A 16,358-nucleotide genomic window follows, 5' to 3' on the forward strand; every position below is an offset into this window, starting at 1 on the left:
ATCCATCTTCTCCCGCTTATCCGTGGTCGGGTCGCGGGGGTAGCAGTTCCAGCAGAGAGCCCCAAACTTTCTTTTCCCTGGCGACATCAACCAGCTCTGACTGGGGGATCCCAAGGCGCTCCCAGGCCAGCGAAGAGATATAATCCCTCCACCTGGTCCTAGGTCTACCCCTTGGTCTCTTCCCAGCTGGACGTGCCTGGAACACCTCCCTAGGGAGGCGCCCAGGTGGCATCCTAACTAGGTGCCCGAACCACCTCAACTGGCTTCTTTCGACGCGAAGGAGGAGCGGCTCAACTCCGAGTCCCTCCCTGATGACCGAACTTCTCACCTTATCTCTAAGGGAGACACCAGCCACCCTGCGGAGAAAACCCATCTCGGCCGCTTGTATCCGCGATCTCGTTCTTTCGGTCATGACCCATCCTTCATGACCATAGGTGAGGGTAGGAACGAAAATGGCCCGGTAGACAGAGAGCTTTGCCTTCCGGCTCAGCTCCCTTTTCGTCACAACGGTGCGGTAAAGCGACTGCAGTACCGCTCCCGCTGCTCCGATTCTCCGGCCCATCTCACGCTCCATTGTTCCCTCACTCGAGAACAAGACCCTGAGATACTTGAACTCCTTCACTTGGGATAAGGACTCATTCCCTACTTGGAGTGGACAGTCCATCGGTTTCCTGCTGAGAACCATGGCCTCAGATTTGGAGGTGCTGATCCTCATCCCAGCCGCTTCACACTCGGTTGCGAACCGATCCAGTGAGTGCTGAAGGTCGCAGACCGATGAATTAGATCCCCCTTTTAAAAAAGGGGAACCACCACCCCGGTCTGCCACTCCTTCGGTACTGTTTCCGACTTCCACGCAACGTTGATGAGACGTGTCAACCATGACAGTCCCTCAACACCCAGAGCCTTCAGCATTTCCAGGCGGATCTCATCCACCCCCGGGGCTTTGCCACTGTGGAGTTGTTTGACGACCTCAGTGACCTCCCCCCGGGAGATTGGCGTTGATCCCCCGTCATACTCCAGCTCTGCCTCTAACATAGAGGGTGGAGTTGTCGGGTTCAGGAGTTCCTCAAAGTGTTCCTTCCAACGCCCCAACACTCCATCAGTTGAGGTCAACAACGTCCCATCCTTACTGTACACAGCTTGGATGGTCCCCTGCTTCCCCCTCCTGAGGTGTCGGATAGTTTTCCAGAACAACTTTGGTGCCGCCCGAAAGTCCTATGGATTTACTCGTTTTATTTTTTTAAACCTCTTAATATTAGTTTTTGCTTTGTGCCAAAAATGTTGTGCTGCCCTCCACCTGATTATGCTGCATAATAATGAAGATAGCGTAATGCTCCATTAAGAACAGCCACATTTAAATCCTCACATTACCTCGGCAACCTTCTAAATAAACATGTGTTTAATTGGTCTCAGAAGGGCTTTCTAGTCCAAATTAAAATCCTCCTCAAACCATATAAACTGTTTATCAGTTTACTTAAAAAGGCTGCAAAGAGTAAAAGCTGGGTGAACATGCCCACATCGGAACAAGGATGTGTATGTGTGTACTCTTGAATGTGTGCACAAGTGTGAACAGTATGTGTGCCCTCTGGTGCCAGCCCTGCCCTTCTGGCCTGCGTAGCCCCGGCAGCTGTTCCCTGCACTGGGTAACATTCCTGGGGAGAGCCCTGGGGCAGAGCAGCTGCCTGATGCACCTCTCCTCACCCCTTTTTCCTCTCGCTGGGCCTCCCTCTCTGATAGCACATGCAATAACACGGTGACATTCCTTCATTTATTGCTGCACCCCTGCCCCTCCACTGATTCCAACACATACTGTACACTAACACAATCCGTGTGTGCTCACACTTACCATGACAAAACGAAGAATCTGTTAAATAGGTCGACACTAGACAGTGGAAAGGTGTGAATGCAGTGTTACAGTAGTCTCGATTTGTCTCCATGCTGTGTATTAGATTGGACCCCCAGACACAGCCTTATATACTGACTTTCTGGCCAAAGACAGGAATTATTATACTATTGTAAAACATATGTAAGACATACAGCACATTTGTTTATAATTAACCCCCTCAACTTCCCTTTTAACTAGTGTTGAAACTAAAAATAATAATCACAACTGATTAGTTTGCTAATTTCAATTTCCTAAACCCCAAAATAATGCCTAAAAATTCCTTATTTTGTCAAAAAACATTACTTTCCCTATGACTATGTTCAGGCTGGCAGAGGGGTGACTTCCTTTCTGCATACAAATGATAACTTAGTTGAATAATGGATACGTTTATTGACAGAAAATGAATCAACACATATTTTAATAACTGTTTCAACTTTAGATCTGTGATCTATGAAACTATCTAATTATAGTTGCCAATATTGTGTTCTATTCTGGTCATTAGCCCATTGGCCCCTATTAGGCCTGGATGAGGATTCCCTCCTCTGTGATCCTTCATTTTTCGTGGAACTTTTTCTAGTTTAGGACCTGTTTATGTTCCCACTCTGCGAATCGCACCGAGACTGTCCTTGGGATGAAAGGCTAAACGGATAAACTTGAGTTGACTTCCTGACACTCCTTGGTATATTCTTAATAACTGTCCTCCTCTCCACTCCACATGTTGTTGTGGAACCAGACTTGATGTGGTCCAGCAGCAGAGTATCCAGTCACTGGAGGAGTAAGCCTAACCTGGGCACAAACAGACAATGTGTGCTGTGTGCCTGACCGACAGATGGCCTTTAGCACACACAAGCTACGCTCTCACAAAATCAGAAGCGCTCTCACGAAGCTACACACATACATTCATGCTTACGACACAGACAGAGTCAGACAGAGTCAGACGGAGTCACACAGCATCTCACATCATGAGGCTCATATGAAAGGAATGGGAAAAGTCATGCTCTCTCTCTCTCTCTCTCTCATACATGCAAACACATGCTCTGGCTCATGGGCACGCTCGCACATATATTCATGGTCACTCACACCGTTCGCAAAGCAGTCCCACTGCACGCACACTGGTGGTCAGCCACATATTTCATTCAGCTATCGTGTTCACGCTCACACAAATCACACACACAGAGTCGTCAGCTTGTACGCCATCTTCTCAGCACCTTTAACCCAGATACAAGAGTCTTCACCACATATCACACTAAACTTAACCCTATTGTTTGGAGTGAATATTTAGTAGAATGTGATAAGACAACATGTAACAGTATACTGTGCTCATGTCACCAGATTAGGTTAAATTAATGAGGAGAAAGCTTATCAAATAGATTCAATAGCTCACCAGGAAAGTCGATTATTTATGTGATATGAAATCGTCACCAGGAGAGCTTTTACTCTATGCACTGATAATACCATTTTATTATAGAATAGACAATATATGTCGAGTTCTATCACACAATGCTCTCAGTCGATTTGTTACTAAGCGCTCTTCAGATGACTTAAGCATTACTGATCAATTCAAAATATCCATCCACTCTGAAAAGCTCTCATTCCCTATGAGGCAAACAGCGATGGAATAACAAGATGAACTGCACTCAGTCTCCTGTTTGTCCAATCATTTAAAACAAATTATTAATTTAAAGGATGCAATACCAGTTTTAGAAAGGCTGAGCGAGAGGCTGAAAACGATCCGAGCGGCAGCGAGAGAAGGAGAAAGGGAAGAGAATAAATGGCCACATTTATAAGGAGAGACATAGGTGATTAACCTCTTCTGAATGAGATTCCTACCATTAGGACAAGGACCATTGCCTTTACACAGGTGTGTGCAGGAGTGTGTATGTTTGTGTATGAGAGAAAGTGTGTGTGTGTGTCCAAGCATGACTTTGTGCATAATGGCCCTGTGTATTTTTAGCAAACACTGACGTTTTTCCTGGAAATTGTAGATGAGGATCTGCTTTCTTTTGCCAGGAAGTCTGAGTAAAGACGCCCACACCTAAAGCTGGACCCGAGGAAAAATGCTAAGTGGCTCGTTGACCTCGAAGTTATTTAACAAAAAAGGCTAGACAGTAACATTAAGAACAGATTAAAGTCACTGAAACAAACTTCTAGCAAGAAACTGATCAATTAGATACTACTTTTTATATGTGAGAACTTGAACTACTGCCCCGACTCAGAGTTTGACTGTAAATAAAAAATGTAAATCCTAAAATGAAACTTTAGATGTCTGGATTTAACAATAATCGCTCAATTGGCCACAGACAACAGAACATATGAGCCCGATTATATACATGAATGCTCCAACTAAACAGCTCATATAATTAATAAGGTCTTGTTAAAAACTAAATATGTATCATATTTTTCTTTTCAAGACAGGCCATGTGTTAACGATGGAAGTTATTGTGGACAGTTTTAGAGCTCTGCTGCAGCTGCTTTTTCATACTCAGGCTGTACAGTAAATAACTCCTAAGCTGCCAGCATATACAGCTGCAGTGCACAAACACCGATAAGAGAAACACACACACACACACACACACACACACACACACACACACACACACACACACACACACACACACACACACACACACACACACACACACACACACACACACACACACACACACACACACACACACACACACACACACACACACACACACACACACACACACACACACACACACACACACACAGTTAATGGTACCATTAAGGAACTTTGTGCAGTACTAAAAACATGAAGCGAATTCTTGTGGGATTTAGTCAGTAATGGTGGCTATAAAGAAAAGAGCTGCTATTACGGGAGAATTTACTACACATTACAAAGCAGTGTGTCTTGAGATGGAAGGAAAGAAGGAAGAAACTACATTTTATTATGGGAAGGGATCATGGGGCTTGGATATATGCTCACTTGTCTAAGCATGTGTGTGTGGATGAATTTGTGCGTGTGTGTGTGTACCTCAGCATCTTGATCCTGTAGGCTGTAAGTTCTCTGCAGAGCGAGCATTGTGGGCACGCTGAGCTCCTCTTCCTCCAGCAGCAGCTCCAAAAGCACCACTAGCTGCTCTGATGTCAGCTGAGGAGACAAAACAATTTGTGAGATTAATAGTGCTGACTTACACAACCGAATAACATATATTGAGACATATAATTGGATATTATGAGCGAAAAATAATATCCCTCTAATAATAGCAGTTTCAAACTACTAAACATTATAAACATATTGCATGCAGTGAGTCGGTTCTCAAACACTTTTCTTTATTATCTTATCTAACAGTTAGTTTCACATATTTTCAGAGCTGGGAAAAGGCTTTATGAAAAAAAGAGCAATATAAAGTTAATGCAGCCTTTCAAACGGACAGAAATGGTAGCCTAATAAAACTGAGCTGAAATGGTGATTAAATAAATATGATAATATGTGCAACTGGGAAATATTACAAAATAGGCGAAAAACGACGGATGAAGGGAAAATAAAACATTTGAATTGAGGGCGCAGTGAAGTGAACAAAGCTATGAAGTTGTCTTTCTTGATATTGTTCTATTGTAGCTAAATAAAAGGGAGCAGCACTAATGCCAAGAAAAGACATCCTCTAGAATATTTAGTCTTTGTAGGTTGTAAGACTGAATTAAAATCCCTGGGTTCCAGCGATGACAGAGCCTAACATTTGAGGAAGAATAAAGGTTTTCAAGAGATACTGTAGGAAATGCCGCGTTGTTGCTTAATAGCGTGAGGACTGATTGTGCTATCCAGAGGTAAATCCAAAGGAAACAATCACATTTCTTCTAATGACTAACATCTTCAGGGACAATAAAAAAAGTCAGCGGTGAATTTGGACGATTATTCTGAGGATGGATGTGGCCAGTGATTTGAGAGAAAGACTTCCTCCTCTGGAGAGAGCTGTGCCCAGCCTTGCCTGCCTGTGCTTCTTACAACCAGAAATCCCAACCACACTTTCTCACTGGTCCCAGTCTGGGACACAATTAATGGCTGACAGCCCTGCGGGAATGATGTGAAAATAGGTATAACGTGTGTTTGTGTCTGCGTGTGAAAGTGACTAAGGGAAGAGACAGCAAGAGGAAAAAAAGAGTGCCACAGTAGATGAATACAGACAAAACTCTTATTCAGAAAAACACACCCAAAAAAGATTAAACAGCTGCTATGTGAGTGTTATATATGTTATGAAAAGCCAATCCATTTAAAGCCGTCTCTGGTAAACAACCTCCTAGTGCTGCTGGGAAATACCTGATCTCAAAAACAGGAAGTATTTCAGCATCTAGCTGTTGGAGCTGAGGGAATAACACCCAAGCTCCAACTGGCAAGTGGTCAAATGAAACACCACTAGTGCCACACACACACATCCACGCACAGATACACACAGGGAGACAGAAACACGCACTCACACACACCATCAACTAATTCTGTGGAAAATCTATCTATCTATTGTTGGCCTTGACCCTCTCTCGACTCACACTTCTCTCCTCCCTCCATTTTGTAAGGGCTGAGTGTTTTTCTGAAGTGGCGTCTCCATCTTTGGGGCCCCCCCATGATCCTTCTCACTCTCCCCCCTTATGAAAAGTGAGGAGTCCACAGCAATAAAACACTGCTCTACTACATCACTTTGTCTTCGCTGACTGTGATGTCTTGTTTTGTCTCGATTTACTTATGATCACTATGTCGACATCGATGTCTATTCTTCATCAATTAAGGAACAATATGAACCCACATATGAACTGTCTGTCTCATCACATGTAACCTCTCCATGGTGAAGTCTCCTTTGATAAATACCTCTTGTAGTATACAACAATTCAATAAGTGCCCTTAATTACAACTTTGAGGGTATTTTATTAAGGTCCTTGTGTTTTATGCAACTATAATCCCATTGCACTACGTTTCAGAGGAACATTTTGCACTTTTGTGCCTGAATGACTTCCTGTGAATTGCTTGTGCTTGAAAACACAATTTGAATCCGGGGCAGCAAAGGCAGACTCTACCAGTACAATAAGAAATACTTAAAACTCTCTTATGAGAGAACCTTCTCACCTAACTTTTTCCCTAGCATTCAGGCCACCTGCTAAGGGCTTGACAACTGCTTTAAGGATCAAGGAAGATTAACTTCACATCAGGGAAGGAAAATGTATTTTTGGGTAGCTTGAGTATTGCTGAGTGTGAATGTCTCTCCTTCTCTTTATCTTTCTCAAACACACACAACCAATCAAATCACCTGTAATCTAATTAATATAGATATTATATAACAAACTTTGTACACACCAACATACACACTACACTTCTGTACAAACTGCTGACACTGGTCAGTTTCACCAGTTTCTATATTGAGTTGAACCTTTGGGAAATATGCTGCTAAAATGCCCTCTTCACACACTGACCTCTAAACCTCTACAGAACAATGACACACACACACACACACACACACACACACACACACACACACACACACACACACACACACACACACACACACACACACACACACACACACACACACACACACACACACACACACACACACACACACACACACACACGTATGAATGCATGCGCAAATATAGACTGTTTACCTCATTGAATGAAATCTCAATAAGACAAACAGCTGTAGTAAACACGAAATATTATGTCCACCACAAACTATACATGAAATCAAAAATATAACTTGGTGTGTGTGTGTATACAGGTATGAATGTGTGCGCACTTTTGTACGGTATTTCCATGTGAAAGAAATGGTGAGAAAGAGTCAAAGAAAGGAAGCAGCCACATTTCCATGCATATGTGTGGGTGTAGGGGACCATGGGACTGAGCAGCATTAGTCGTGCAACTGCTGCTGTATTACATGTGTGTACAGCATATAGTGAATAGAAGCTTTTAAGCCTTTTGTAGAGAAAATCTGTACACAGTCAAAGCATCAACTGAGCTTTTTTGGTGATTTCCAACCTTAAATAGGGGTTGAGCTGCAATAAAGCAAGAGTTAGGGGTTGTGATTCACCGTTGGCTCCTCAAACTTATTTTTCTGAGAATAGTGGGTCTTAGTGTATGAAAGAAACGTAGTGAAATCTTAAATATTTTCCGTCTATTTCTACAAACCCATCATTTGTACGGCATTTCCATAGCAACGGCACTGAGAACCACTCTGGGTTCTGTACAGCAGAGAGGATTGATCCCAAAATATTTGCATTTACCTTCAACCACCCATCACACTCCTCTAGCCTAAAGAAGGCCTGGGGATCTACTGTACACCCCTTTTAGTCCCTTGCTGCAACAAGATCATTGCATTGTACGATCTCATCTCTACACGAGCACTCCTATTTCCTGGCATTTATGGGTTGAAACCCTCAAACTCTATTGGGTTGGTTGTTATGATAATTAGAGGAGCCAAGTGTATTGTTAGTTACTGGTAATAAGAGAAAGAAAAAAGACAAAAACAAAGTTGGAGCAAAAGAGACAAAAAAGGAGAAAAGGCACAAATGTGAGTGTGAAAAAAAGTCAAAATGATTGGACTAACTGACCATAACATCTATATAATGACTGAAAGGAACATAAAGGAATGCCCTTGGCACCATTACAAGGAGTATAGAGGTGTCTTTTTTTCTTTCCAAATGTTCCCTCTCGTCCTTCTGTTACTCCCTACAGTATATCCATACCACTGTGTGCTGCTTGTTCAGTAACACTGCATTATGGGGGTTTGAGACATTGAATAACTGTGACATTATAAAACCAAACTGTGAGAGGCCATTGAATCGTGTGTGCATGCGTGTGTGCGAGGTGCCATTCAGCCGCTCGGCTGCCTTTTATTTCTGTCTGACCGCAGGCTCGTAAAAACACATTCTGGCACCAGCAGCTAAAGGCCTCAGCCCACGCCTCAGGTACTAAGGTTTCACTCATTCTTTGCCTCAAATCCCTTCCTTTCTCTCTCCCTCTACCCTCTGTCTCCATGACTGTCTGCTCCCCGTCTCCATATCAACTGCTTTTCACTCTTCTTTTCCCATGGACCAAACTGCATATCTGGCTTCTACAATCACACCCTGCCACCCCCCCTGGCCCCTTCATTCCTTTATCTCCCTCTGTCTGTCTTTATTTTACACTTGATTTAAAGGCCCAAGCATTCATAGGCTCAAACTACATCCCTGGGTTCAGTCCTTGAGGTGAAACAGTATGAAAAACATCTGTGAAGATGTTCTCAACAGCCATGAAAGCATAAATAGCATCACTAATACTTTTAATTATACTTTAACTGCACAATACAGCTGCACAGAATAACAATATGCAACAAAACTGGGCAGATGGTCAGGAATAAAACTGCTAAAAGTCTCAAAAGAAGTACACATGTAAATGTTTCCTTAATCAATGAATAAAATGTATTTGCAGTCCTACTACTATTTCCAGTAAGAAACATATGACTCTATTCAACTATCACAAACATAATCACATGGTAGCAGGATGCTCCCCTCAGGAGTCTGCTTGATGTAGACGTGAGAGAGAGAATATAGAATGAGGCAGAGCCGTAATGACAAGACCCTATAAATATAAAAGCTATATATATGATGAAGTGGCTAAAGAAAATATATATTCATACACTGTGGGAATATGGTACTGCAATCTTGTGGCCTCACAAGGTCTAAAAAGACATTATAAAAAGGCTTTCTGACATCAAGCATTTTGTAAACCAATTTCGGGAAATGGATTTGAGCAAATACACACACGGGATGCTGAAAGGTTATCTGTGAGTCACATGGTACGCTTTCAACTTGTGAAATGGAGCTGTCTTCTCCGCCGACATCTCCTGGAATGATGTCACACCTGCTGCTGCAGCACGTGACGACCTAAAAGATAGTGTCGGTCACAGACTAATGACCTTGGCAATGACCTTAATCTATGGCTGTCTATCTGCAATCTATTAACAGCATACAATCTTTGTTTTGCCATTTTAGAAAACACCTTTAATCAACAACCACGACATCTATGGAGAGCTGTTTGAGGGTGTGTGTGTATCTGTGTTTGGACCTGGCTGTTGCAATCAGTCTTGAACCTAATCAGAAAGCAAATCATTGAGAGGGCTTTTGAGAGAGTCGAACACAGTGGGACAGGAGAAACATGTCGAAAAAGACGCAGAAGAGGCAGAGAGCTTTTCAAGTGTTGACCTTGCAATCAGGACGATTGTCTGAATCAATTGTCTCATCAATGTGTCTACTGACACAAACACATGGGCTGACAACAGTGCCAGTGTCAGGAATGGGAATATAATGGGAAACAGATATATTCACAGCACGTCCAATACTTTGCAAATCAACAGAGTCCAATTACAAAACAAACAAGTCTATGTGCCTCATTTATAATGTGAAAGTCAAGTATACTAGATACATTTTTGATCATGAAATGATAAAGTGTTCAAATTAAAGGGTCAGTACGTGCCCTACATGAAGGTGTGATGTGTGCTTCTTCCCAATTCCCCAATATTGAACCCAGTCTATGCCCATGCATGTTTCTATTAATGAGCGTGTTTGATCAGCTGCTGGTTGTTAGGACGGGTATCCCCGCCCATCTTCCTTCCTGGTCTACAAATTCATAGTCTCAGGCCAATCAAAAGCAGCTTGGGGTCACAGCAGGGTTGAGTCAGGGGTTAAACTAAAAAAGCACACACAGTGGGCCCGGCGGTGGGGAAAGACTACTCGCTTTGAGAAGGAATCAACCAGGCAAACATACGCTCACGCACATACCTACAAAAAGTTAGTACATATGCACTTTCCACAGACATGAGGCATGCCATCTCTGTTCCATCAGATAGCTTTTAACACTTTGTTCTTTCTTAGTGAGGCAGCAGAAGGTGGGCTGTTTGTTATGTACAATTCTATGTTCCTGCAATTTGGCATTGATCATGAAGGCAATCAACATGTTTTCTCTCCTACTCATCACCGCTCTGACTCATACTCATTCACACATACACGCACCTCCCAAACAGGGGAAGTTTAATTAGTCTCTGGCATTTTGCGCTTTTGACGCATGCCACAAATCTAACTGTCTCCAGTGGATGCCTCCCTGGCCTCCCTCTTACCATTCCTCCTCCTCCCACAAGCCGTTGTTCCATTCCCGATGGAGACACAAACAACTCCTCAAACACTTTTTTACAATATTGGAAAGCACAATTCCCCTTTAGAAAAGTACTTGTCCATTCTTGTGCTACTGTTGTTCAGACATACAGTACATGTCCTCATTGTCAGCAACACCAGAAGAGCATAACAACCCCATCAGTTCCATCTGCAGGGGCCCTAACCAACCAGTAGGAGTCATAACCGGGGATTGACCCCAGCTCTCGGTTGTTGTGCCCCTGCACCACCCCTATGCCTTTGAAAGAGAGAGGCCTTTGAAAGAGAACTGGAACAAAAGGACTCTGTTTGTGTGCGATAGAGAAAAATCTGTAACATTTGTACTACAGTTACACATCCTAACAGCTGGACGTCCTCTTAGACAAAGAGAGAGGTGAGGAGAAAGGGATGGTGGATTCTTCTGTGTAAAAACATATGGACATCCTGATGGAGACAGATACTCCTCTAATACAAAAATGAAACCACAAAACCTATCCTCTACCATGGCTTTTAATAAACGAATTCCATAAAAAAGAAAAAGAAGCAGAATATAGTTGAATGTATATTTCAATGTGCAGAAGACCTTAATTGATAACTGTGTTTCTGTCAATATACACATACATCAGTAACCTGTATTTAAAGTAATAAAACAAAAACAATGGCTCTTGAGACTGAGAGCTACGGACTGGCTGGGGTAGTCTGAACATTACCACAATTAAAATATCATCAGTCAATAAACCCTTAGGCAGTGTTGGGAAAGTTCACTTTCTACATGAACTAGTTCAGTTCACAGTTCACATATTTTAAAATGAACTAGTTCAGTTCATAGTTCATAATTCAACATTTTGAACTAAAGTTCATGGTTTCAAAAATGAACTAATTTATAGTTCATAGTTCTTTTTTCAATACGTTGCTGCAAGCTATTATTTGTCTCCTGTACGATGTTAATGGGCCATTTCAATTTTTACAATATCCTCAGAGGGCCGTACAAGTTATTGACCTCTGCTTAAAAAAACTAAAATCACAGCTCATTCATTTCATTCTGTGCAAAGAAAAAGCAACCTCCTAATCCAGATATCTCACCATGACTCGCGTATGCATGCACGTGCAGGGTGTGGCGTGACCACCTAAACAGAAAGATAATTTATGGACACAAGATGTGTGCAAATGTATTTAGTTTCCTATCCATGTGAACATGGTTTAAGTGGGGGGGACCTAACCTCCTCTAGGGGGGTCCGGGGGGCATGCTCCCCTGGCAAGATGTGTTGCACTTTGAGAGCAACATTAGGAGATCTATGGACACATCTCTCAACACCCAAACACAACTGTAAGCAGATTTTCTTTTAATTTATGGATATTTGACAAATCACTACCCTTTCAAACTGTATTCTTCTTTATTAATAACTGTCTTATAGTATTTTATACCTGTTTACTTTATTCTCTTATTTTTTTTATAACTATAATGATCATATAAAGATGTGCCTTTACCTCACTGGTTGTAGACAAAGCTTCTTATATTCGTTAGCATAGCTAGCTAACCAGATGCTAATGACAACAACACAGTTATTATAGTATGACAGATGAGCAGATCGCCACTGGGCTTACAACTAAAGACACAGACACGCAGAAACTGTGGCATGTGTACGGACTTATCGGTACTGCAATTTCTGAAGTGCTGGAGTGGCGTTCTGGTGCTCTCCGTCAGAACTGCACCCCTGTCAGTCGAGACATATACCACGTGATGACACGTTAGGCTCGTGTTGTGTTCAAGGACCCTGACCTTGGCCAGGAAAAACAGGTACTCGCTTGTTTAATTTTTTTGCGGTCTAGATTTCTTTCATTTTTTTATTTTTTGCGTGTGTTTATAAATTACCTCGAGGGCCGTACCAAATTGTCTCGCGGGCCGTATACGGCCGGAGGCCGGAGGTTCCCCACCCCTGCCGTAGAGTCTCACTCTGAGCGAGTGCTGCTGCAGCTGCTCTCGGCTTCGTCCATATTAATTCATTCATTCATTCATTCAATGCTCGCCGGTTCCGCGGTTCCACATTGTTTGTTGTGAGGAGTCTGATATATTTAGTATATTTATATTTTAGTGCGACAGCCAGGGGTGACAGGCGCGTACGCGTCACAGGCAGCTTGCTGTTGCCAGATTGGGTGGTTTTCCGCATTATTTTGAAGCCTGTTTACGGTGTGTTTTAACTGGGTTTTCGGCTGAAAGGCATATGAAATCTGGCACACTTTTGAACGCCGTTATAATACAGTGCTGAGAATGAACGCACGTTTGAACGCCGTTATACAGCGCTGAGAATGAACGCGTTCTCAATTACGTTCATCTAGCGGAAATACAGTACGTTCAGTTCACGTTCGCCCAAAATATGAACGCGTTCATTGAACGCGTTCAGGTACATCACTGCCCTTAGGATACATTTCCAATGTGTATTCATGTGAATATAATGTTGCTGAAGGTTTTAAAGTAATACAATTCATTGAGTACAACGGTTATATTAGAATATATCTTTCTCTGAAACAATCACTAGGTTTTTTTTGTTTGTTTTAAGGGTTTTATTTAATGTTAAATGTAAATGTTCGTACCATGATCACTTTAAGGTTCTTTATCACTTATTGAGCCCAATTGTTGGGGTGTTAAGACAATTTGCAAGATACAGCTTGGTCTAAAGCTAGTCATGTTGTTTTGTGTGTCTGGACACAATTTTGATCTGAGTTCCTATTACATATCCATTCTTGATGTTGATGTTTCCAAATGTCACTAGAGAGCTTAGGATGGACCATATCCTGCTTCAGTGGATTTTCTTTCTGGAATGAACAAAACGTTGAGGGAAATCTGATCTTAATCCAAAATCATCATTGACAAACACTCCATCTATTATTTCGCAGATAACCGCCAACTCCCTGAACACATAAGGTAGGGAAGTATGAAATGTGACTATGGCTGAAAATAGCAGAGCGCCAAGTTTTCATTTCCTCATGTAATTTGTTCTGGCCTGATCCTGAGAGGGTGAGAGCAGCCTAGGAGCCGAGGCTAAATAAAATAAAAAACTGTGGCTACCAGCCACCCCGCAGTTTCTTTTAAGTTGAGGATAAATATTATTGGTGTGTGCTGCTCTTGATTATAATAACAACTAGGGTTAATCAGGCACAGAGACACACAGAAATCCCCTAAAGGGTTCAAATGTTTGACAGCTCAGGCAATTGTTGGACATTTTACCATGCCATTTTGTAGAGGTTAGGTTAATAAATGTCAAGACACAAACTGAAGGCAAAATACTCTTTTAAGCGCACGCACCCACACAAGTACACACACACACACACACACACACACACACACACACACACACACACACACACACACACACACACACACACACACACACACACACACACACACACACACACACACACACACACACACACACACACACACACACACACACACACACACACACACACACACACACACACACACACACACACACACACACACACACACACACACACACACACACACACACACAGGCAGCTAGGATTTGTCCATTCAAGCCGGGTTTAGCTGGATGACAACAATAACAGGGCTAATACACAAACATGCACCAGTGATGAACTCAAGTGCGGAGTGATAGCATCTAAGTTTGTTGAAAGATACCATGAAAAACAGAGGTAGCAATACAGAGCAGGAGCAGAAAAGATGACAGGCAGAGTCCAACAAGAAGCGGGAGTAGCAGCAAACAGACAGAGTCCAACATAGCCAGAGACATCAAGAGAAAGGTCATGTTCAGGAAGAGACTGAGTGTGTTGTTCTGCATGTGCGTTGTTGGTAATGGTGTCTTTGCGTGTGTGTGTGTGTGTGTGTGTGTGTGTGTGTGTGTGTGTGTGTGTGTGTGTGTGTGTGTGTGTGCAGTGTACAGTATGTGTGTTGTCTCCTGTGTGAACTCCCAGCTGGATGGGTTTAGGCAGTTTGAGCTGACAGAGGTATGTGGGATGGACTGAGCCCAGATATCTGCTGCACAGACAGACACGCACACACAGCTGTGGAGTCATGCAGCACCACGGAGCCACACAAAAACCACACAAACACACAGATAGTTAGAAACAGAGGTAGATATTAGAGACTGACAGAAGACACCACAGAAATAGAAGAGAGATGGAGTAAGAGACAGACATCCAAAAAAAAAAATTCAAAACGTGTGGTCTACTTTGCAAAACCCCAGGAAGACAATCCGTCTGTCTTTTTCCTATGATAAGAGCTGTCACCTTCAGTGTGTCTGTTGGCAACAGCTAAACAGCTTCTATGTGTCTGAAAAGATAACTCCAGAGTTTTGGAAAGATGTATACAATAGTGCTATGTTGTCATCCCCTGGCTGTGTGAATGTCAGTATACACAGCTTCATTGTTCAGATAAAGGACATGTGCCGCTACTTTGGAACTTTATTCCATGTAACAGGAAAATGATAAGCTCAGGAAAACTAAGAATTAGTAATGCTTCTGTATGTTTAGTGGTAGCAACATTTATTGAGCTGTAACCAATAGCTAGCAAGATAGATCATCTATTATCCATTAAAGTCATTTGGGAAGAAGACATGCCGAATATTCCCTAAACAAATTATTCAAACCAGTTTCAGTCTTTTTTGACCTCTGAAATGAGAGAAATAAGACCACAAGCCACGCAGCCTCTGTGTAGACCAGATCCCCCTAAACACTGTCAGATCTTTTAGACACTTACTTATTGGTTTCATGTGCAGGGATTTATGTAATCTTCAGTGTCTATCCTTGTAGTATACAGCTGACTTTGTGTGTGTGTACAGTATGTGTGTGTGTATATGTGTGTGTTGACAAGGCTAATTGTGTCAGGGCTGTCTGAGAGTGCTGTCGGCTCCCAAGTCATTAACAGGAAAGACAGATGTTTTAGCACTCAGTACGCCACTTTCATACACACACACAGACACACAGACACAACATTACGTATGAAAGCTACGAGGTGACGCCTAAATCAGGTTTTATGTGAAAAGCATTGATTCATTTCCAACCACTAAAATGCCAGCTCCATTTTACAGCCCAGCCCAATATTGAACATGACTCCAGACAAATATCTGGCTAAAGCATCACTAGGTTTAACACCATGACCTCCATGCTAAAGTGCGTTTTTATAGCACAGCCTTATACTCAATGTCTAAATGTGTGTTTGAAGTGACTCCAAAATGAACAACGTGTATTTTTGTGCTTGTGTTGTACATGTTGTGGCAGCCACATTCAGCAGGCGGCGTTTTTCTCTCTCTCTGCCCTGATGTGTTTGCCATGTGTGCTGGAAAGACAAACACAGCTGCAC

The 16,358-nt window shown here is 42.5% G+C and overlaps 1 protein-coding gene across 6 annotated transcripts in view; it reads right to left on the reverse strand.

The window, feature by feature from the left end:
- Nucleotides 1-16,358, reverse strand: part of aopep (aminopeptidase O (putative)) — a 74,450-nt gene that overhangs the window by 9,256 nt on the left and 48,836 nt on the right. For all 6 annotated transcript variants that reach the window (XM_034090347.1, XM_034090350.1, XM_034090349.1 and 3 more), the window contains one exon: nt 4,884-5,000. In XM_034090347.1, coding sequence (XP_033946238.1) covers nt 4,884-5,000 — 117 coding nt within the window. The remainder of the gene's footprint in view (nt 1-4,883; nt 5,001-16,358) is intronic.

This window comes from Pseudochaenichthys georgianus, chromosome 9, assembly GCF_902827115.2.
Source record: "Pseudochaenichthys georgianus chromosome 9, fPseGeo1.2, whole genome shotgun sequence".
Lineage (NCBI taxonomy): Eukaryota > Metazoa > Chordata > Actinopteri > Perciformes > Channichthyidae > Pseudochaenichthys > Pseudochaenichthys georgianus.